This window comes from Narcine bancroftii, chromosome 1 (genome assembly GCF_036971445.1).
Source record: "Narcine bancroftii isolate sNarBan1 chromosome 1, sNarBan1.hap1, whole genome shotgun sequence".
NCBI classification, from domain to species: domain Eukaryota; kingdom Metazoa; phylum Chordata; class Chondrichthyes; order Torpediniformes; family Narcinidae; genus Narcine; species Narcine bancroftii.
In genome coordinates this window covers 163,965,180-163,990,195 of record NC_091469.1, presented here as the reverse complement: position 1 = coordinate 163,990,195, position 25,016 = coordinate 163,965,180, and the positions used below count along the sequence as shown (strand labels likewise).

At 42.7% G+C, this 25,016-nt stretch overlaps 1 protein-coding gene across 4 annotated transcripts in view; it reads left to right on the top strand.

Moving 5' to 3' along the window:
• Nucleotides 1-25,016, top strand: part of spef2 (sperm flagellar 2) — a 167,971-nt gene that overhangs the window by 132,900 nt on the left and 10,055 nt on the right. For 3 of the 4 annotated variants that reach the window (XM_069884246.1, XM_069884256.1, XM_069884239.1), the window contains exons 25-27: nt 943-1,116; nt 2,537-2,725; nt 17,188-17,310. In XM_069884246.1, coding sequence (XP_069740347.1) covers nt 943-1,116; nt 2,537-2,725; nt 17,188-17,310 — 486 coding nt within the window. The other variant, XM_069884265.1, reaches the window with a different exon arrangement.

The window sequence follows — 25,016 nt, the reverse complement described above, 5'->3', positions numbered from 1 at the left end:
TCCCTCCCGCCACCTCATCCCTGTCCCTTCCATCATCCCTGACCTCATCCCCATTTCTCCCACCCCCCACCTCATCCTTGTCCCATCCCCTCACCTCATCCCTGTCCCACCCCTCCGCCTAGTCCCTGTCCCTCCTATCCCCGCCTCTCCTACTCCCTCACCCCACCTTGTCTCTGGCCTTTCCATACACCTCCCCCACCGTGTTCCCATCCCTCCCAACCCTCATTCCCCATCCCTCCAACCCCTCACCTCATCCCTTCTCTCCTATCACCCCCGACCTCATCCCTGGCACTCCACCACCCCCCACCTCGTTCCTGTCCAACCCCCCAATGTGGCCTGTCCCACCCCCCACTTCGTCCCTGTTCCACTCTCCTGACCTCATCCCAGACCCTCCCACCAACCCCCACCTTGTCCCCATCCCATCCCCAACCTCTTCCCCGTCCCATTCCCCTGACCTCATCCCCATTCCTCCTACCCCCCCACCTCGTCCCTGTCACTCCCACTCTCCCACCTCGTCCCTGTCACTCCCACCCCCCCAACCTAGTCCCTATCTCAGTGTCCTTGCACCCCCAGTCTGAGTCCTGACCATTCCCTCAGACTCCTGAACCCCCAGACTGAGTGTTGACTCCTCTCTCTATATCTGCGGACCCCTGGACTGAGTGCCAACCCCTCACCACAGACCATCTTGGTCTGAGTGCCGACCTCCCCGGACCCCTGAGCTCCCAGTATATGCACCAACTCCTCCCTTGAACCCCTGGTCTGAGCCCTGACTCCTCCCCTCAGACCACGGGTCTGAGCCCCGACCCTCCGTCACTACAGAACCCCAGACACCCAGACTGAGTGCTGGCACTTTAGACCCCCAACCCCCAGTCACCAGATTGTTGCTGCCCCAGACCCCTGGTCATTGGACTGAGTGCTGACCACATGTCCTCCCACCCATAGGTTTTCTTCAGCCTCTTTGCTGACGGGACTCAGGACCCACCCCAGCTGGATTACAACAACATGCTCCTGCACTTCAGCAGCCACCAGGAACCGGCCCAGGGGCTGCGCCGAGCACTCAGCCTTTGCATGGGCATCCCACTTGCCCCAGTTCCTGCACCAAGCACCTATCTCCAGGTGAGGTGGGAAGAGGGGCAGGAGGGATGGCATGGGGCATGGAGGGGAGTGGGAGGAGTAGAGGAGGGGCAGAAGGGATATCCTGGGGTATGGTCCGTGGAGGGGTGGGGGTGTGGGAGGTGCAGGGAGTGGTGGTGAGGGGAAGGTGGGGGTGAGGGAGGTGGGTTGGGAAAGGGTGGGGGAAAAGGAGGCAGGGTGGGGAGGAAGGGTGGGGTGAAGAGACTGGAGTAGGGTTGTGGAGGAAGGGTGGGAGGGAGAAAGAGGGGAGTTGGGAGAGACTGGTGGGTGAGGGTGGGGAGTGATGATGGTTCTCCATCCAGCCACTGACAAAAGCTGCTCAAAATTAGGCGTGTTCTCTCTCCCCTTCTCCCTTTTCCCCTCTCCCTCTCCCTTCCTCCCACTCCCCCTCTCCCTCCCACTCCCCCTCTCCCTCCCACTCCCCCTCTCCCTCCCTCCACCTCTCCCTCTCTTTCCTCTCTCCTATCTTCACTCTCCCCCGCTTTCATCTCTCTCTTCCTCCCCCCCCTCTCCCCCTCATCTCTGTGTCTCCACTTCTGTCTCCCCCTCCCCTCTTCCCATTTCCCTCCTCCCTTCTGACGTGCTCATTCTTCCTTCCCCATTCCCCAACTCCCCACAAGGTCTACAGGATTCTGAGAGGCATAGATAGAGTGGACAGCCACACCTGTTTCCCGGGGCAGGAACAGCAAACGTCAGAGGACGTGTGTACAATGTGAATGGAGGGAAGTTTAGGGAGAGACGTCAGGGAGTTATGGGACCTGGAATGCCTTGCTGGGGATGGTGGTGGAGGCTGAAACATTAGGGGCATTTAAGAGAATCTTAAACAGGCAGATGGATGGAGGAAAAGAGGAGGGTTATGGGTGTGAGAAGGGAAGTATTAGATTGTTGAGTAGGTTTATGTAGGTTGGCACCACATTTTGGGCCGAAGGGCCTGTACTGGACTGTAATGTCCTATGTACACCCTCACCACCACTTCCATCCTTCTCCTTCTCCTAGGCCACCTCTACGCAGCCCACAACACCACTTTCCTTCTACCCCTCATACACCTGCCCTTCCACCCTCTCCTCCCTTCCACCCCCCCACTGCCCTCTCCTACTCCTCCCCTTCCACCCCTCATACACCTGCCCTTCTACCCCCTCCTCCCTTTCCATCCCTCCTACCCCTCCCCTTCCACCCCCTCTCTCCTTCCACCCCTCGTATCCCTCTGCTTCCACCCCTCCATTTCCATCCCCTGAACACCTGCCCTTCTTCCCCTCCTCCCCTTCTATCCCCTCCCACCCCCTCTTCCCTCCTACCCATCCCCTTTCACCCACTCTCCTTGCACCCCTGGACGGGTTGTGATGGACCAGTGTGGAGGGAGCTCTGAGAGATGAGGGACTGATTTGACCCCCCTGATTTGCAGTCGGAGCCTTGCCTGACGGAGGGTGCTGCGGGGATGCTCGTGGCCACAGGGAAGGACCCTGCCTCCTTGTCCTACGAAGAGAAGGTTCCCCTCTCTGCACTGTTTGAGATAATGAACTACGGACTCATTCGAGGTGGAGATGGTCATTATCAGGGGAGCAAGGACCAAGGAAGGCGTCTGCTCTGCAAGGTACAGTTCCTCTGGCATCACAGGGGACCGGTCAGTGGGGGAAGGAATTGGTCAGTGAGGGTGGGGACTAGTCAGTGAGGGTGGGGACTGGTCAGTGTGGGAGGGGACTGGTCAGTGTGCCTCCATACTGGTCTGTGAGGGAGAGGATCGGTCAGTGGGGAGGGGACCGGTCAGTGGGAAGGAACCAGTCAATGGGGTAGGGGTCAGTGGAGAGGAGACTGGCCAGTGTGCCTCCATTCTGGTCAGTGAGAGAGAAGACCGGTCAGTGGGAGGGGTCTGGTCAGTGTGGGAGGGGACTGGTCAGTGTGCCTCCATACCAGTTAGTGGGGAGGGGACTTGGTCAGTGAGGGTGGGGACTTGTCAGTGTGGGAGGGGACTGGTAAGTGTGCCTCCATACCGGTCAGTGAGGGAGATGTCAAGTCAGTGGGGAGGCGACTGGTCAGTGGGGGAGTGTGCCGGAAGTTAGTGGGGTGCGTCACCCAGTGTGTGCTGGTAGGGGGAATTTGGGTGGGTCACTCAGTAAGTGCTGGGGGGGAATTTGGGGGCTGTCACCTAGTGGGTGCTGCTGGGATCCCAACTCAAACCATTGATGGACCAATTCTACCCGTGGACACTATCTGACCTGATCATAGGCTAAAGGAGGCGAAGCTGCAGAACCCCTGTCCTCGGTGAAGCAGGGATGGCCTTGATACTTAAAGATGTGCAACATACAGACCTCAGATCCAAGGCCCAGAGAAGGCAGCAACTCAGGACCTTAGGCTCACTCGCTGGAAATAGTGAGACTAAAGTTCAGATTTATTGTCAGAGAACATCTTGACATCACACACAAATGACTGCCGTCAGCTCCGAACAGTCAAGTTTATTGTCATCTGATTATACAAGTACAACCCGACTAAACAGTGTTCTCTGGTCCTCGGTGCAAAACACACAGTCACACATAACATACATACAGACAAACAATACTCATGCAGGACAAGTATTTAATCTCCACAAATAAATAAATATTGTCTTGGAGGGTCAGTATGAGCGGTTCCTTTGGTCATTCAGCGTTCTCACTGCCCGTGGGAAGAAGCTGTTCCTCAGCCTGGTGGTTCTGGCTCTGATCCTCCTGGATCTTTTCCCTGATGGGAGCAGCGGAAAGATGTGTGCGGGGTGGAAGGGGTCCTCATTGATTTTGCGTGCCTTCTTCAGACAACAATCCTAGTAGATCACGTCGATGGGGAGGGGGTGGGGAGTCTTCAGTGATCCTCTCTGCCACTCTTACGGCCCTGTGGGTTGACCTCCGATCCATTTCTCTGCAGCAACCATACCGCACTGTGTTAAGCCAGCCAGGACGCTCTCAATAGAGATCTTGTAGAACGCTGGCATGATGGTGGCTGGTAGCCTTGCCTGTTTCGGTCTTCTACAGGGTTTGAACGGCCCGTTAAAGGAGCTGGCAGTGGTATGATTTAAAATCCTGCGATTGTGGGGACTGGGTCCAAGATGGCGGAGCCTATGATTGGCAGCAGCCACAAGAGGTTACAGACTTCGGGAGAGCAGCAGACTGGTGCAGGGCACCAGAAAACAGAGGGAACACTCCCTGTCTGAGAAGTAGAAGGGATGACCCATGGGATGGTGACCATGACAGTGGACCATCGAGGGGGTCTCTGCGGCTGAAGGACACCTTCAAGGCAAGGGATTCACACCAGGCTGCTGGAGCCTGGCTCGAAACTGGCTGGAGGGGCACCAGGTATCGGAACCGGGGATCTGAGAGGGGGTGCTGAGGGCACTAAAGGGTTCCTGACCGTGTCGGAGGTTCGGATCTGGAGCTCGGGTCGCTGATGGTTTGGACTGGACTCCATGTGGAGGCAAATCCACGGACACTTGGTGACTCTGGGGGGACTCTCTTTTGCTTCTCTTCTCTGACTGTAAGAGGCACTTCAGGCAATTCCTGCCAGTGGTGAATCTGTCTGCCTTACAGAAGCAATTTTGTGTAATGTGACAATAAATTGAATCTTGAACCCTGAGATTCTTTTCCTTGCGGGCCAAGCAGAATTTCTAGTTATCACTAGTACAAAAAAACCTGTACTCAAGAAAAGATAACAGTACATTAAACAGAAAGAAACAGAAAGAAACTGGCTGCAAATACAGAGAATAACTATCCAGTAATAAGCAGAGTCCTCAAACGAATCCCTGATGGAGTTGGTGGTTGAGGAGGAGCAGCTGTTCCTGAACCTGGTGCTACGAGTTTTGTGGCACCGATACCCCTTTCCTTTTTTTTTTGAAAACTTTATTTTAAAGAATTTAAACAACTTACAATCAAACATAACAGAAAAAAAACAAATTTTTATATATATATAAACCCTCCCACCCCTTCATCCAGCCCCCAAATATAAAGATAATACCGTGATTATAAAAAATATTTCAATGTATTTCTAAATTCATATACTCCAAATAAGGAGACCACATTTTAACAAAAAATGAATAATTATCGTGCAAATTACATGTAATTTTTCCATAATACAATTTCTCAACTCATTGTGCCAATGTGTTATATTAACCTCCACATTATCTTTCCAAGTACTAGCTACACATTTTCATGGTACAGATAACACTAGACGTACAAATGCTATTTAAATTTATCCAACCCTAGTCCTTTCAAAGAAACCACATATCTGAACAAAAAATCGATGGGTCTAACGGTAATTTAACCTTAAAAGATTTTTCCAAAACCAATCTAATTCCTTCCCAAAATGGTTGTACTTTAAAACAAGACCAAACAGTCATGTAGAAAAATTCCAGTACATAGTCCGCATCTAAAACAACAATCCGAATGACTAAATCCATATTTTTTTCAATTTCTATGCAGTCAAATATAATTGATGTAAAAAAAATTATAATTAACCATTCCATAATGTACATTCATCACTTTAGTTACACTATCAGAACACATAACCTCCCAATTATCTTCCGTAAAAAATATAAGTTAAATCACTTTCCCATTTAAGCCTAGATTTCTCCCATTCCGGTTTATCCAGACTATCCTGTAATAATTGATACATATCTGAAATATAACCTTTCTTAGGTACAGAAGAAATCAAAGACTCAAATTTCATCAACATGGGTAAATTCATCTCTTTACCATAATTATCTTTTATCAAAGCTCTGAGTTGATGATACACAAACAGAGAATTTACAGATATATCAAATTTCTCCCTCAATTGAATAAAAGAAAGAAATTGGCCCTCTTCAAAACATTCCTGAATTATCTTTATGCCCTGAGAATTCCATCTCTTTAAATGATTATTAAACATTGAAAAAGGAATAAGATGATTATTATATAATGGGGTTAAAATTGATAATTTATCCTTTGATCCTAAAACCCTGTTTCTTTTAACCCATATTTTTAACAAATGTTTTAATACCGGCATATTACATTCCCGCAATAAATCCACATTCCATTTAAATATAAACTGATGTACCTCAACTTCAACAAATATTGAATTTGAGGAAAAATATTCATTTTAACACAATTTACTCGACCAACTAATGTTAATAGCAAATCTTTCTATTTAATCAAATCCATTTTAATAAAGGGACATAATTCAATTTAAAATAAAGACTGGTAGTCTGCGTTTACTACCACTCCCAAATGTTTAATTCTATCTGACCACTTCAATTTTATAATACTTTTATATTCTGAATAATCTCCATCCCCAACTGGCAATATTTCACTCTTATCCCAATTTACTTTATATCCAGATAGCTCTCGAAATTTTAACAAACAATCTTGTAAATATTTCAAAGACTGTTCCGGTTCTGTCAAATATACCACCACATCATCCGCAAATAAATTAATCTTATATTCATCCTCCCCAATTTTCATTCCTTTAATCTTATCATTCTGTTTTATTGTCTGAGCTAACGGTTCAATAGCCAATTAGGCTGGTGACAATGGACAACCTTGTCGAGTCAAACGCATTAAGTTAAATGATAAGGAAATTTGACCATTTGTCACCACCCTCGAGTTGGGTTTGTATATAAGGTCTTAACCCAGCCTATAAAATAAGGGCCAAAATTAAACTTCTCTAAAACCTTAAACAAAAAATTCCACTCGACCCTATCAAAGGCTTTTTCTGCATCCAACACAACCACCTTTGCCCAACTCGGTGGTTGGTCCACATCCATCAATCTGCTAACAAATGGTTGGCTTGCTGTCTAAATGCATTGACTAATGTTATCAATCTCAGAATATTATCAGACGCATTTCTATTTTTAATAAAACCTGTTTGATCTATATGTATCAACTGAGGTAAATATTTGGCAAGTCTATTTGCTAACACCTTCGCTATAATTTTCTAATCTACATTTAATAAAGAAATAGGTCTATACGAAGATACTTTCAACGGGTCCCTATCTTTCTTAGGAATCACAGTAATTATAGCACTTGAACAAGATTCTGGTAACAACTGCTCCTCTCTGACTTGCTGCAACACATCTCCAAATATAGAGGATAAATTTTCATAAAATACTTCATAAAATTCAACAGAAAATCCATCATCTTCTGGTGACTTTACATTTGGCATCTCTTGTATAGCCTCTTTTATCTCAAAATCTCTAAATGAGCTTCCATTTCTTTAACCTCATCCTCCCCTAAAGCAGGTAAATTTAACTTAGATAAATAAGATTCGATAGAACCAGTGTCCCGCTTTCCCTCAGAAGTATATATTTTTTGATAAAATGAATAAAACTGATCATTAATTTACTGAGGTTTATAGGTAACTATTGAATTCTTTTTCACAGCATTAATAATTCATGATGTCTGTTCTGTTTTTAATTGCCATGCTAATACCTTATGAGCTCGCTCACCCAGTTCGTAATAACGTTGCTTAGATCGATAAAGTAGACGCTCATACTGATAAGTTTGTAAAGTATTATAACGTAATTTCAACTTCATTAAAGCAGCTTTCTGTAACATCTTTCTGAAATTCCTTTTCCAATTCAGCAATTTGTTTCTCTAACATTAAGCTTTCTGCCGCATATTGCTTTTTAACTTTCATAGTATAACTAATAATTTGCCCTTGTAAATATGCTTTCAAAACATCCCACAATACAAAATTCTTTCTTTGGCTTGGCTTCACGGACGAAGATTTATGGAGGGGGTAAAAAAGTCCACGTCAGCTGCAGGCTCGTTTGTGGCTGACAAGTCCGATGCGGGACAGGCAGACACGGTTGCAGCGGTTATATACAAAATTACTACATACTGAATTAACATTCTCAGCCAAAAAAAAAGTAATCTGCTCCTTAACATTGTATTAATAGCATTGTATTAAACCTCCATCTATAAGACGATTGTACTACTTCTGAACCTACACAGGAAAAAAATAACATATATAACCCGACTTTTATACTCAACCTGTAATACTCTACCTTGCAGATGTGCCGAAACCAAAACAAAATCTATTCTAGAAAAGGAATCATGTCTAGAGGAATAAAAGGAAAAGTCTTTCTCTGTAGGGTTGACTCTCCTCCAAACATCAACCAGATTCAAATCCTTCATCAAAGCTCCTACTTGCTGCCTTTGATTTCCTTAAACTTTTCGGAGATCTATCCAATAAAGGATCTAAAACACTGTTAAAATCTCCCCCAACCAAAATATTATTATTGGCCTAATTAGGCAGTACAAAATCCTCTGACATAAACCGTTCATCATCTACATTAGGTGGATAAATATTTAACAAAGTCCACAATTCAGCAAAAATTTTACAATTAACCATCAAAACCCTCCCCGAATTTCCTTCAAACAATTCCAATTCAAACAGTAATTTCTTATGAATTAAAATCGCTACGCCCTTTGCTTTAGAATTAAAAGAAGAGAATACATGGCCAACTCAATCTCTTTAATTTCAAATGTTCTTTTTCAGTCAAATGTGTTTCTTGCAAAAAAAGCAATATCAACTTTAATTTATTTTATATAAGCCAAAATTCATTTACGCTTAATTGGGTTATTCAAACCCTGGACATTAAAAGTTGCAAAATTCAAATTAGACATTTCTTAATCTAATAATATATCCCACTACTATAAAATAATGCTCCCCTTCTAATTCCCTTAATATTCTAACCCACCCCTTATGTAAATATTCCAAAAAAAGGAGAGAAAAAAATCTAACAGTCCCCAAAACAAACTACTGAAACGTAGTAGCCCCCTAAAAATCTGGGTGTGGTCAAACCCACTAGTGGCAGATGACTGAAGGTCTCAGTGTCATCCACCCCCCCCCCCCCACCCCCAGTCAGACGTACACAAAGTGCTGAAACAAAAATAATCAACTCAATGATTGTTCCGGATCTTCAATATCAAGAAGACTTTGTGTCAATTCAACTTTCTTCCCATTCTTTCCATGTTTTCCATTCTTCCCATTTCCATTTCCATTTACCCTCCTCTTAGGTGACAATGGTGACGATCATCCATTTCCTCATAAATCTGGCAATGAATTAGCAAAAACTAATGCATCCTGGTCATTTTCAAAAAATTGAGATTGAAAGTTCCCATAAAAAACTTTCAACACGGCCAGATAACGAAAGGCAAATTTATATCCCTTTCGCCACAATACTTATTTAGCTGAATTAAATTCTCAGCGCCTTCTAATAATTTCTTGACTCAAATCCACATAAAAAAATACCCGGTTATTCTGGACCATCAGTGGAGCCTGATTCTGTCGTGCTTTCTGCACCGCCATTCGTAATATCATTTCTCTGTCCTGCTATTTCAAACAGCGAATCAAAACTACTCATGGTGGTTGGCCTGGAAATGGTTTCTTCCTTAGTGCTCTATGTGCCTGATCTAATTCCAGACCATCCGGAAAAAATTCCTTGCCCAACACTTCAGGAATACATTACTTAAAAAACTTTACCAGATCAGAACCTTCTAAATCTTCTGGAAGACCTACTGTTTTTACGTTATTTCTTCGACTTTGATTTTCTTCTTCAATAATTCCTTCTTCTGGATCCCCCCAATCCATGAATGAATCCTCCACTTTTTCCATTTTTTCTCTATTACGCTCCAATTAGTTCTTACATTCAAAAAAAGCTTCTTCAATCTTTTAAAAATTATCTTGTACAGTATCCACTGATTTTATACATCTACTAACATCACTTTTAACTACATTAATATCTTGCTTCATACAAGTCATTTCTTCACACATAGTATTCATTTTAGTTTTCACTTCCATAAATCCTTGAGTCATCTGAGTAGACATCTGTATTAACATATTTTCAATTTGATGAGCAATCCCTTCCAAAATTGTGAACATGGAATCCAGTCCAGGTTCCATCACCTCTCTTTGAGGCCTACCTTCTCTGGTCTCAGTTCCCATTTCTTCCTATGTAAGTTCCTGTAATGTTGATCTTTCTTCCTCCTCTAACATCATAGGTCCTCTTCCACTGCGGCTGCGGGTCTGGTTGCCCGTCGACAGTGTGCCGACCGCGTCAACCCACACCTTGTCCAGTAGTTCCCAGACCTGCGATGCACCGCACATACCTGGCAAAGTCTCTGACCGCGCAGGTGCATCTTCCGGTGCTACACTGCATGCTCCCGGACCACCAGGCAGTATTGCGGGCTCACGGGTCTGTCTTCGCTCAGCTGATCTGTCTGTGTCCCCGGACTCACGGGGGCGCGAGTCAGGGCTGGCCGAGCCTGTCACTGAGCTGGCGCCATCTTGCAATTGGCGCCGGCGTAATACTTAACCGAGAAGGAGTCCTCTGAGGCTTGGGGACTCCAGTTGATGACTCCGTGGCTTCAACTTGGTAAGTAGGCCTCAGTTCTTCAACACTTTTGTAAGGTAATTTCTTTTGCAATTGAGCTTTTGATTTTTTCACATTTGCAGCCATTGCAATCTTCCAATATTCCAAAGTCTATAATATTATTTTTAACCACTTTTACAAATTTTAAAGTCGTGTACTTAGAAGTCTAACTGGGGGAAGGTAAACCACACGTCTTCCCACTACTCCATCCTGCCACGCCCCCCCCCCGATACCCCTTTCCTGTTAAAAGCAGTGAGGACAGAGCATGGACTGGGTGGGGTGGATCCTTTTTTTAATTTTTTTTTTCACACCATAAATCACATTAGCCATGATACACACTTTTTCCTTTTCACACATATACAGTGACATTTTCTTCCCCCCCCCCCGCATCCTCCCAAGCCACCCCCCACCCCCCCCCTCCCATCCATTAAAGGTATACAATCTAGGTTACATTAAACCAGTCAGACAATGTTGTCATTCAACAAAAATACTCCAGAAATTCTACTGAGTCCATTCTTTTCTTTCCTTCTCCTTCCATCAACTTAGGTAATGATTGTCCCCGGTAGGTTTTCGCTATTGTATTTAATGTAAGGCTCCCATATTTGTTCGAATATTTCAATATTATTTCTTAAACTATATGTAATTTTTTTCTAATGGAATACATTTATTCATTTCTATATACCATTGTTGTATTTTCAGATTATCTTCCAATTTCCAGGTTGACATAATACATTTTTTTGCTACGGCTAGAGCTATCTTAACAAATCTTTTTTGTGCATCGTCCAAATCAATTCCAAATTCTTTGTTTTTTATGTTACTTAGGAGAAAGATCTCTGGATTCTTTGGTATATTGTTTTCTGTTATTTTATTTAATATCTGATTGAGATCTTCCCAAAATTTTTCTACTTTCTCACATGTCCAGATTGCATGAATTGTTGTTCCCATTTCTTTTTTACATCGAAAACATCTATCAGATACTGTTGGGTCCCATTTATTTAACTTTTGAGATGTAATGTATAGTCTGTGTATCCAGTTATATTGTATCATACGTAGCCTCGTATTTATTGTATCTCTCATCATTCCAGAACATAATTTCTCCCATGTTTCCTTTTTTATCTTTATATTTAAATCTTGTTCCCATTTTTGTTTAGTTTTACCATTTGTTTCCTCATTCTCCTTTTCTTGCAGTTTAATATACATATTTGTTATAAATCTTTTGATTAACATTGTATCTGTAATCACATATTCAAAGTTACTTCCCTCTGGCAAACTCAAACTGCTTCCTTCAAGTAGGATCTCAATTGGTAATATCCCAGCGCTGTATCCCCAGTTATATTGTATTTATCTCTCATTTGTTCAAAGGATAAGAATCTACTTCCTGAAAAACAATTTTCTATTCTTTTAATCCCTTTTTTTCCCATTCTCTAAAGGAAAGGTTATCTATTGTAAAAGGGAGTAACTTATTTTGCGTCAATATTAGTTTTGGTAATTGATAATTTGTTTTATTTCTTTCTACATGTATCTTCTTCCAAATATTGAGGAGATGATGTAATACTGGAGAACTTCTATGTTCTACCAATTTTTCATCCCATTTATATAATATGTGTTCAGGTATCTTTTCCCCTATTTTATCTAATTCTAATCTCGTCCAGTCTGGTTTTTCCCTTGTTTGATAAAAATCTGATAGGTATCTTAATTGTGCGGCTCTATAATAATTTTTAAAGTTTGGCAATTGTAAGCCTCCTTGTTTATACCATTCTGTTAATTTATCTAGTGCTATCCTCGGTTTCCCCCCTTTCCATAAAAATTTCCTTGTTATTTTCTTTAACTCTTTGAAGAATTTTTCTGTCAGTTGTATTGGCAATGCCTGAAATAAGTATAATATCCTTGGAAAAATGTTCATTTTAATACAGTTTATCCTTCCTATCAGTGTTAGTGGTAAATCTTTCCAATGCTCTAAATCGTCCTGTAATTTTTTCATTAGTGGATAATAATTGAGTTTATATAATTGGCCGAGATTTTTGTTTATTTGTACACCTAGGTATCTTATTGCCTGCATTTGCCATCTAAATGGAGATTCCTTCTTAAATTTTGAGAAATCCGCATTATTCATAGGCATTGCTTCACTTTTATTTACATTTATCTTGTAACCCGACACTTCTCCATATTCCTTCAATTTCTTATATAATTCTTTTATTGATAGTTCTGGTTCTGTTAAGTACACTATAACATCATCCGCAAATAAACTGATTTTATATTCCTTGTATTTTATTTTTATTCCTTTTATATTATTATCTATTCTTATCAATTCTGCTAGTGGTTCTATAGCTAACGCAAACAATAAAGGTGATAGTGGGCATCCCTGCCGCGTTGACCTGCTTAAGTTAAATTGCTTTGATACATGTCCATTTACTGTCACTTTCGCTAACGGTCCCTTATATAATGCTTTAATCCAATTAATATACTTCTCCGGTAAACTGAATTTTTGCAATACTTTGAACAAATAATTCCATTCTACTCTGTCAAAGGCCTTCTCTGCGTCTAAAGCAACTGCTACTGCAGGTGCTTTATTTCCTTCTACTGCATGAATTAAGTTAATAAATTTACAAATATTGTCTGTTGTGCGTCTTTTTTTGATAAATCCAGTTTGGTCTAAATTTACCATTTTCGGTACCTGCTCTGCTAATCTGTTTGCTAATAGTTTAGCTATTATCTTATAATCTGTGTTTAGTAAAGATATTGGTCTATATGACGCTGGTGAGAGTGGATCTTTCCCTTGTTTTAGTATTACTGTAATTATTGCTGTTTTACATGAATCTGGTAAGCTTTGTGTTTCATCAATCTGGTTGATTACATCCAGGAGGGGCAGAATTAATAAGTCTTTAAATGTTTTGTAGAATTCTATTGGAAATCCATCCTCTCCTGGTGTCTTATTATTTGGTAATTTTTTTATTATCTCTTGTATTTCTACTGTTCCAAATGGCTCTTTAATTTATTTTGTTCCTCTATTTGTAGTTTTGGTAGTTCAATTTTAGTCAAAAATTCATCTATTTTCCCTTCTTTCCCTTCGTTTTCAGTTCGGTATAATTGTTCATAGAATTCTCTAAAGTTTTCCTTAATTTCTTTTGGCTTATATGTAATTTGTTTGTCTTTTTTCCTTGATGCCAATACCATTTTCTTAGCTTGTTCTGTCTTAAGCTGCCATGCTAGGATTTTGTGCGTTTTTTCACCCAGTTCATAATATTTCTGTTTTGTCTTCATTATATTCTTCTCCACCTTATATGTTTGTAATGTTTCATATTTTATTTTTTTATCTGCCAATTCTCTTCTTTTAGTTGTATCTTCCTTCATTGCTAATTTTTTTTCTATATTTACTATTTCCCTTTCCAACTGCTCTGTTTCCTGATTATAGTCCTTCTTCATCTTGGTTACATAACTTATTATTTGCCCTCTAATGAATGCTTTCATTGCATCCCATAGTATAAACTTATCTTCCACTGATTCCGTATTTATTTCAAAATACATTTTTAATTGTTTTTCAATAAATTCTCTAAAATCCTGCCTTTTAAGTAACATGGGGTTTAATCTCCATCTATAATTTCTTGGAGGGATGTCCTCTAGCTTTACTGTCAATATTAAGGGTGAATGGTCCGATAGTATTCTAGCTTTATATTCTGTTTTTCTTATTCTATCTTGCATACTAGCTGATAACAAAAATAGGTCTATTCTTGAGTATGTTTTATGTCTAGCCAAGTAATATGAATATTCCTTTTCTTTTGGGTTTTGTTTCCTCCATATATCCAAAAGTTGCATTTCTTGCATTGATTTAATTATAAATTTGGTTACTTTGTTCTTTCTGTTAATTTTTTCCCAGTTTTATCCATATTTGAATCCAAATTCACTTTGAAATCCCCTCCTATTAGTATGTTCCCTTGCGTATTAGCTACCTTCAAAAAGATATCTTGCATAAACTTTTGATCTTCTTCGTTAGGTGAATATACATTGAGTAGATTCCAAAACTCCGAATATATCTGACATTTTATCATTACATATCTCCGTGCTGGATCTATTATTTCCTCTTCTATTTTAAATGGCACATTTTTACTAATTAATATAGCTACTCCTCTTGCTTTTGAATTATACGATGCTGCTGTTACATGTCCTACCCAATCTCTCTTTAATTTCTTGTGCTCCAATTCAGTTAAGTGTGTTTCTTGCACAAATGCTATATCAATTTTTTCTTTTTTCAGTAAATTTAACAGTTTCTTCCTTTTAATTTGGTTATGTATTCCATTAATATTTAAAGTCATATAGTTCAATGTAGCCATTTTATACTTTGTTTATCTTCCCTTTCCGTTTTTCCATCATTACCTTTTCTCCTTTTCCATTTCTGTTTTCTTATTTTAAACCCTTTATAAGACAACATTCCTAAAACATCAAACATTTTCCTTATTCTCCTATTTATAACTTCCTTAGCCCCAATCTCCCCTTCCCCTCCTGAGTTGTCCTTTATCCCTTGTCGGACAACCACATCTCCCCTCTCCATTTGGGTTTGCGAATTCACTCGCAAGCGTCAACTGATTTTGCAGTGACCGCAACTCCCCCCCACCCAGCCCCCCCCAGAAAAGATTTCACTTTTCATATGTAACAAAGGTCACTCTTTTAGTTCCCTCCTTATTCCCTCTATTCCATTACCTTCCCTTATTAATTCTTGTCTATACTATCTATATTTTCCTCTAAATACAGATACATTCACGTATGCACATTATACATATACACTCTTATACCTCTTTACCCACATACATATCAATCGTGATCATTTTTACTCTCATTACACCTCTTCAACCCTCAGTCTATTTTGTAATTGTTCTGCAAATTTTCGTGCTTCTTCTGGATCCGAGAATAGTCTGTTTTGTTGTCCTGGAATAAATATTTTCAATACCGCTGGATGCTTTAGTATAAATTTATACCCTTTCTTCCATAAAATCGCCTTTGCTGTATTGAACTCCTTTCTCTTCTTTAGGAGTTCAAAACTTATATCTGGATAAATGAAGATTTTTTGCCCTTTGTACTCCAGTGGCTTGTTGCCCTCTCTTACTTTTTCCATTGTCTTCTCCAGTACCTTTTCTCTTGTAGTATATCTTAGGAATTTTGAGGAAAAACCCAACACCCAACCCCAACCAACCAATTTTCCCCTGCAACCGCTGCAACCGTGTCTGCCTGTCCCGCATCGGACTTGTCAGCCACAAACGAGCCTGCAGCTGACGTGGACTTTTTACCCCCTCCATAAATCTTCGTCCGCGAAGCCAAGCCAAAGAAAGAAGATCTTAGGAATTTTACTAAAATAGATCTTGGTTTTTGTTGTGGTTGTGGTTTAGAGGCCAATACTCTATGTGCCCTTTCTATTTCCATTTCTTGCTGTAGTTCTGGACATCCTAGGGTCTTAGGGATCCACTCTTTTATAAACTCCCTCATATTCTTGCCTTCTTCATCTTCCTTAAGGCCCACTATCTTTATGTTATTTCTTCTGTTATAATTTTCCATTATATCTATTTTTTGAGCTAGTAGTTCTTGTGTCTCTTTAGTTTTTTTATTAGATTCCTCCAATTTCTTTTTTAAGTCTTCTACCTCCATTTCTGCTGCTACTGCCCGTTCTTCCATCTTGTCCATTTTCTTTCCCATTTCTGTTAAGGTCATCTCTATTTTATTCATTTTCTCTTCTGTGTTGTTTATTCTTCTTCTTAAATCATTAAATTCCTGCGTTTGCCATTCTTTAAATGACTCCATGTATTCTTTAATAAGAGAAAGTATATCCTTTATCTTCTTCTTCTATTTCACTGTATTCTTCCTCTTCCTCTTCTTCTTCCTCTGGGTTGGCCATCTGTTGTTTCTTTGTTGCCCTTTCCTTCTCTTCTTTCTTGTTTCCATTGTCTTCTGTGGTCTCTTCTTGCTGCAGGTGTTCTGCAGCTGTCATTGCCAGCTGTGGAGATCGACTCCCCAGCTGGTCACCCCTCCCGTCGGTGTGTTATTTTGCATGCGCGGTTGCGCACTTTTACTCGGCTCAGCGAGCCATTTTTGTAGTCCATATTCTACCGACCTGAGGGAGCGGGTTTCTCTCTCCACCGCGGGCTTCTTCGAACAGGTAAGGCCTTCTCCTTCTTCCTCCGTTGTCTTCTCTTCCTCTCTTCTTACCGTTGATTTCAATTTTTCTTTTTTTGTCGCCATCTTCTTTCCACCTTTATACTCACTTTTCTTTAACTTTTATTTCTGTGCCTTTGTGTTTTCCTTTGTTTTTCCCGACTTTTCTGGAGAGGGCTGGAGTTCACTGTCCGGCCACTACTCCATCACGTGACTCCTCCGGGTGGATCCTTGATGATTACTGCTGCTCTCTGATGGCAGCATTCCCTGTGGATGTACTCAACGATTAGGAGGGTTTTGCCTGTGATGTCCTGGGCTTAGGCAGAGAGAAGGAAGTAGTTCCTACTCTTGGTTAGTGGTTGACATCCAACCAGTGTTTCTCGAGCTGAAGTGGTAGCTGTGTTTGTGTCCCACGTCTGCCTGGCCTGCTGAGTGATCCCTGATCTCTGTTTAGTGTACGTGGGAGGAAATAGGCTTCATCTGATGGATTTGGGTCATGTTTGCTCATGGAACAAAGCACTCACTGCCTCTCCTGTTCTCTGCAGCGTTTTATCCAGGTTTACCAGGAGCTGGGATCAAAACAGCTGGAACCAGTGTCATTCGATGTTTTGTTGAAACATCCTGTCATCGTGGACGTGATAAGCAACAGCACAAGATTCGGCCAGCCTGTGAGGACCCCATCATCGCGCATCCCTCAGTGTCCTCTTCCTTACCGTCCCTGCGCATACGGACACGCATGCACTCACACTCCATCGCACACACACGTATACACATGTGCACAGGCACACACTCATATGCACACAAGCACACATGGTTATGCATGCACTCAAGTGCGCACACACGCACACCCTCACTTGCATACGCACGCACATATTTGCGTGCATTGGCACACGTATAAACACATGCATTCACTCACACACGAACATGCACTCACACATGAACATGCACAGCACACATCCCCCATGCATTCACACATGAACATACACATGGGCGCATATGCTCATGCACACAGACATGCCCATATGCCCACACAGACATCCTCACACATGCATACACATCCTTATACATGCAAACACAAATGGCCAAGCTCACACAGCATCACACATGCACACCTACTTGTACACACAGCCTCGCACATGCACACACTTACACATACATGCGCGTGTTCTCCATCATTGCTTCCTCTCTCTGACCACATTCACTCTCTTTGGAGAGAGCTGTTGGCTATGCCTTCACCCGTTGATCAGTGGGGACCTTGTAAAGGTACATACAGTCATGAAGGGCTTCCTTTAGGTGGACACTCATACTCTTTGTCCACGGTAGGGGAGTCGAAAGGTAGCAAGCCTGGATCAGTGGTTCTCAACCTGTTTCTTTCCACTCACATCCCACTTTAACTAATCCCTCTGCCATCAGTGCTCTGTGATTAGTCAGGGATTGCTTAAGGTGGGATGTGGGAGGGAAGAAAAAGGTTGAAAACCACTGTTTTAATCGTCCCTCATTGACTCATTATGTGCACGGTTTCAGAACTCCAAAGGAAATGGGCCAATCACAATTTTTCTCAAGCAAAATATTTCAGTAACTATTGGGTCTAGAGCAGTGATTCTCAAGCTTCCCTTCCCACCCACATCCCACCTTAAGCAATCCCTTACTAATCACAGAGCACCTATGGCAGAGGGGTGACTTAAAATGGGATGTGGTTGGAAAGAAAAAGGTTGAGAACCACTGGCCTAGATTGAGGATGAGGGGAAGAGATTTAACTGGGGCCTGAAGGGTACCTTCTTCATAAAGAGGGCGGTGAGGGGAGGTGAGATCCAAATTAGAGGACATGGGTTCAGGGTGAAAGGGGAAATATTTAGGGGAAATTTCTTCACAAGGAAAGTGGTGGGGGTGTGGAAAGAACTGCCAGCTGAGGGGGTGAATACGGGCTCAATTTCAACATTGAAGAAGAGTTTGAACAGGTAGATGGATGAGAGAGGGATGGACTGGGTGCAGGTCAGTGGGACTAGGCAGAATTATAGTTTGGCACAGACGAGAAGGGTGAAAGGGGCTGTTTCTGTGCTGTGATGTTTTATGGTTCTACGGTTTTATGGTATCGGGAACAAGCTGCCAGAGGATGTGGCAGGAGGCGGGGATACTTCGAGGTACGTGGGCAGTGTCGTACACAAAGTGCAGGAGGAACTCAACAGGTCATGCACATCCCAGGAAGGGATAAACGGGCAGCCTTTGGGGCCTATGCCCTTCTTCAGGTTCATGGAGAGGCAAGGTTTTCAGGGAGGTGGGCCAAATGCAGAAGAATGGGACACTCAGATGGGCAGTGCTCAACTTCTCCCGCTGCTGGGAAGCCGTGAGAGAAGAGTTTACTTATACAAAGAGTTGTGGGGGTCTGGAATTCCGTGGAAGCTGGAACATTTGGGGCACATGGGTGGAAGAAAAATGGAGTGTTATGGGTGTGAGGGAGGGAGGGGTTAGATTGTTGAGGTTGGCACAAAATCATGGGCTGAAGGGCCTGCACTGCGCTGGAATGTTCTATGTTCTAAACTCAGGAGGTCACGTAGCACCCATGGGAAGTAAAGGTTGGACAGGTATATGGATGAGAAGAAGATGGAGGGTTATGGGCATTGTGCAGGGAGGTGGGACTAGAGAGGGGTGTTTGGTTCGGTGTGGACTAGAAGGGCCTAATGGCCTGTTTCCGTGCTGTAATTGTTATATCTTATATATATGTTAACATTTCGGGCCTGGGCCCTTTATCAGGAATGGAACTCACCTGGTCATACAGTATTGTTACTGACAAAGGGACCAGGCCTGAGACATTGGTTATGGATTTTTATCTTTGCCATATAAAGAACGCTGTTTGACCAGCTGAGTTTCTCCAGCATCGTGGTTACTCATCTGTAACCCAGCCACTCTCCCTGCCCTCTCTGCGTGGTCTCAAGCTGTTCCAGCCCCCGCCTCTGAGCTCACAGTGATGGAGCCACCACATTGCTGTCTTTCCCATTCTCAACCCCTCCCTCTCAACCCCAGTTTTATTCTTGTTCACTCCCATCATTTCTCAGTCTCCCACTCTCATCGCTTGTGAGGTGCACAGAATAGATGAAGATTGATCCTGACTTCAGCTCCGTCTCTGCACATCAATTCCATCCCCTCTCCCCTGCACCTGGGAGACACTTCTCCATTCTCACTGCTCTTGGGGGCTGGGGCATCTTCTGAATTCCCTGTTGGATTTCTTTCAATTAAATTTTAGATATTCAACACGGTAACAGGCCCTTTTGGCCCACAAGCCCGTGCCACCCAATTGACCTACAATCCCGGTACCTTTCGAAGGGGTGGGAGGAAACCGGAGTCCCCAGTGAAAACCCACGCAGACACGGGGAGAACGTACAATCTTCTTACAGACAGTGTGGGATTCGAACCCCAGTCCCGATCGCTGGCGCTGTAACAGTATTGCGTAAATTTCTACCCCAACTGTGCCACCAATGGTTAATGTTGACCGTCTCTTGTTCCACTTTTACGTGCTGTGCATTGATATCATTTGTAAGGACATCAATCAGGACACCCTCTCATTGATGAATGGGTTCATCCATTTCTCACATGACAAGGATCACCCTCAGAGATCTATTACAAACCTCTGACAAAGACCTCATGGCTTTGAGCAGTTGACCATGCCTTTAGCCTCGTTCCCCACTGCCCAGCATCACTGCAGATGCTTCCACGTAATTCTCCTGCAAGCAGTCTGTTTCAGATTGGCAGGGGAATGCTTCTCTTGCAGAGCGTGGGTGGTCAGGGAAGCTGGCAGTATCCCTGATGACTTCATCTGCAGGAAGTGCATCCTGACAAGCTGAGTGAAAGGGTTGGAGCTGGAGCTGAATGAACTGCAGATCATTCGGGAGGCAGAGGGGGTGATAGACAGGAGTTACAGCAACACTCTCTCACCTAGGGGGCAGGAGGAGGGTACATGGGTGTCAGTCAGGAGAGGGAAAGGGAACAGGCAGGCAGTGTAGGGCACCCCTGTGGGTGTCCCCCTCAATAACAACTATACCATTTTGGATACTGTTGTGGGGTGGGGACCTACCAGTCTGGCACAGACTCTGGACCTGTGGCTAAGAAGGGAAGGGAGGAGAAGAAGTGAGCTGTAGTTATCGTTAGGGGTACAGATAAGAGGTTCTGTGGAGGAGATCGATTATCCCGGATGATACGTTGCCTCCCTGGTGCCAGGGTCTGAGATATCTCAGATCAAGTTCATGGGATTCAGGAGGGAGGGTGGGCTACCACATGACGTGGTCCATGTAAGGAGCAACAACGTGGGTAGGGAGGGTGAGGAGGGTTCAGGGAGTTGGGCGCTAGGTTGAAGGACAGGATCTCCAGGGTGGTGACCTCAGGATTTGTGCCCGCGCCACGTGCCAGTGAGGGGAGAAACAGGAGGATGGTGCAGCTTAATCAAAGTCCTGGTCCAGGAGGGAGGGCTTCAGGTTTCTGGATCATTGGGCTCTTCCAGGGAAGGTGGTACCTGCACCAATGGGACGGTTTACAACTGAACTGGAGGGGACTAATATCCTTGTGGGAAGGTTTGCTCGTGCTGCTCCAGTGGCCTATGTGAGCAGGCGTTTCATCCCGTGTGCTGTCTGCCCGATTGTCATGTTCGATGATTGTTTGCTGTGTGGGCCCGTGGAATGTATCGCAGACCGCTACATAGTAAAGGTACCAACTAGAGAGAGTTCTATTAGGGAATAAGACAGGACAGGTGACAGAAGGATGTGTTGGAGAACATTTTGGGTCCAGTGATCTTGGAGAAAGACCAATTTAAAGGAGATGAGAAAGGATCTAGAATGCGTGGATTGGGAGAAATTGTTTTCGGGCAAGGATGTGCGAGGTAAATAGGGGACCTTCAAAGGGGTTTGTATGTTTCCGAAAGATTAAAGGCGAGGTTAGCAGACATAGGGACCTTGGTTTTCGAGGGACGTTGGGGATCTGGTTAAGAAGAAGAGAGAGGTGTATAACAGGTATCGGCAACACGGAGCAAATGAAAAGTCTAAAAATGCAAGAAAAACTTCAAGAAAGAAATCAGGGAGGTTAAAAGAAGGCGTGAGATTTCTTTGGCAGAAAATGTGAAGGAAAATCCTCAGGGGTTTCTACAGGTACATTCAGAGCAAAAGGATAAGGGACAAAATGGGTCCCCTTGAAGATCAGAGTGATCGGCTTCGTATGGAGCTGAAAGAGATGGGGTGGATCTTAAATGTATTTTTTATCATCAGTATTTACTCAGGAAACAGAACAGGGTTGAGGGGAGTAAGGAAAACGAGCAGTGAGGTCATGGAACCTGTACAGGTTAAAGAAGAGGAAGTGCTTGCTGTCATAAAGCAAATAAGGGTGGATAAATCCCCAGGGCCTGACAAGATATTCCCTCAGGCCTTGAGGGAGACTTGAATAGAAATTGCAGAGGCTCTGGCAGAAATATTTAAAATGTCCTTAGCCGTGTGAGGTGCCAGACGATTGGAGGGGAGCTCACATTGTTCCATTGTTTAAAAAAGGCTCCAAAAGTAACCCTGTAAATTATAGGCCGATGAGCCTGATGTCAGTCATAGGTAAATTATTGGAAGGCATTCTAAGAGATCGGATGTACAATTATTTAGATAGCCAGGGACTGATTAGGGATAATCAACATGGATTTGTGTGTGGTAGGTCGTGTTTAACCAATTTTATAGTTTTTTGAGGATGTTACCAGGAAAGTTGATGAAGGAAAGGCTGTGGATGTTGTCTACATGGACTTTAGTAAGGCCTTTGACAAGGTCCCACAAGGGGGGTTGGTCAGGAAGGTGTTTCTTCTTGTTTTCGTGTGTGTAAGTTCTTAGATAACACATGGATGAGGGAAAAGGTTCTTTAAAATTGTTGTAAACAGCACAATGAGGTTTTTAAGTCTCCATTACAGATCTGCATTCTGTGTGTCTCCTGCTCTGTGTCAGCCCTTGGTGGCAGCCAAGTCTAATCAATCAGTAAGACATTGCTAGTTGCCTTGCAACCACGATCACTATCATTACATCTCCCTTTCTTAAAACAAAAGTAGCTTACTTTTAACTAACATGTTTTCTTCGTATAATTCTGCAACTTTAACATCAGGAACTTACATTTTCATTATCAACATTGTTAACATTGTTTAAACTTGTTTTGTGTGTTCACCTTTCCATACACTAAAACTTGAAGAGCGAATAAGATAGCACCACTTCATTCTAGAACAGGAGTCTTTCAATCTGTTCTATGAGTCTCTTAGGAGGATTCACATGTCTTGACGACTTCCTGATTGATTGTCCTTGAATCTGAGATGTTGCCTGAGACGATGTCTTCTCAGATGTGTATTCAGGTTGTTTGACAGTATCCGTCTTTCCATCTACTGTGGCTGGTCCCATTTGAAGATTTTGATTTCTTCACAGAAGATCTTCATCTGTCTGAATGGTGTATGATCTTGGCTGGACTTCACTAAGAACAGTTCCCTTTTCTGTCCATAAGTTCAGTTTGTCTTTTAGCCTGACTTGGTCACCAGTGTGGAGTTCCGGTAGGTTTCTTGTTCTTCTGTCAAAGTAATAATTTTGCTTTTCTTTCTGTTGTTCTTTGAACTTCCTCACCTTCTCCCCTTCTTTTGTTTTTAGGAGGTTCTCCTGAATGGGTAGGTTTCATCTTAGCCTACGTCCTATAAAGAGTTGTGCTGGTAACATATCACACTTGAGTGCCGTTGTGCGGTATACTAGCATGCTCTGGTAGAAGTCCGTTCCACTGTCTTTTGTCTTTTCACTGTCTGTACTGATTTTTCCACTAGACTATTGGACTGTGGAAAATGAGGACTAGATGTGGTGTCTACAAAGTCCTACTCTTTGGCAAACTGTTGGAACTTTAAATTGTAAAACTGGGGTCCATTGACTGTGAAGACCTCGTTTGCCACGCTATGTCTGAAGAATATGATTTTCATACCTGTTATTACAGGATCTGCAGTGGTGGTGTTCAGTCTACACACTTCTGGAAACAGGGAGTAATAGTCTGTGACTACAAGATAGTCCTTCCCTTGACATTCGTATAGGTCAGAGCTTACCTTCTGGTAAGGTCCGTATGGTGCTGGGTGTGGCTTTAGTGGTTCTGCAGGATTGCTTGCTTAATATTTCTGGCATATTGTACAGTTTAACACTTCATTTGTTATATCATTGTTGACTCTTGGCCAGTACATCACCTCTCGTGCTCTTTTCTTACACTTTTCGATTCCGAGATGTCCTCATCTCTTTCGCATCTCTTTTCTCCGACTCATTGGGATAAGGATTTTACTTCCTTTGTAGATGATGTCTTCAACCACTGATAGTTCCACCCTGCAGTTCCGGTACTCTGCAGCATCAGGTGAGCAGTCCTGCTTCATGTTGGCCCATCCATCCAAGATGTTTTTTCTCAGTTGTCTCAGTGTTTCATCTTTGTTTGTCTCTGACTTTGAGTTCCATTTTTGCATCTGATATGGGCAGTGCTCTTGTGATCATGCACTGGTATATCGGTACCTGAATATCCTGTCACCTTCACTTTTGTTCCATACATCTTTGGTCTGGGTCTAATCTTCTTAAAATCAGTCTCTGATATTATATTAATTTTTGCTCCAGTATCCAATTTAACTGAAATGTATGTCATTCACTTTTAATCTCAACATCCAGTCTCTATTTTCTTTCTTGTTTTCAGTCACAATGTCTCCATAGAACTCCTTGATCTCCCTTTCATCTACTGCATGAACCTTGCTTTGTTGCACTTGGTTCCTACAGCAACAGGCATAATGGTTGTTTTTGTTGCACATGTTGCATGTTTTTTGGTAGGGTTGTGCACCACATCGATGACATGGCTTTCGATTGTTCCTTTAATTTTTGTTCGCTGGCCACACCTCTCTTTCCACTGTGGCATATTTTTTTGTTAAATGGTTTCTGTCTGTTCTTGCTCACTGCACCCACATTACAGCCAGTTTCATAGAACAGCTCTTTTGTCTGCAATTTTAGTTTTTTTAATTATAATTTTTTATTTTTCACACCATAAATCACATTAACCATGATACATATTTTTTCCTTTTCACACATATACAATGTCATTTTCTCCCCCCCCCCTCCCTCCTCCCCTCCCACCCTCCCCACCTCCCCCCTCCTGTCCATTTAAGGTATAAAATCTAGGATACATTAAACAATGTTGTCATTCAATAAAAATACACCAGAAATTCCACTGAGTCCATTCTTTTCATTTCCTTTTCCTTCCGTTAACTTGGGTAGTGATTGTCCCCGGTAGGTTTTCGCTATTGTGTTTAATATAAGGCTCCCATATTTGTTCGAATATTTCAATATTATTTCTTAAACTAGATGTTATTTTTTCTAAT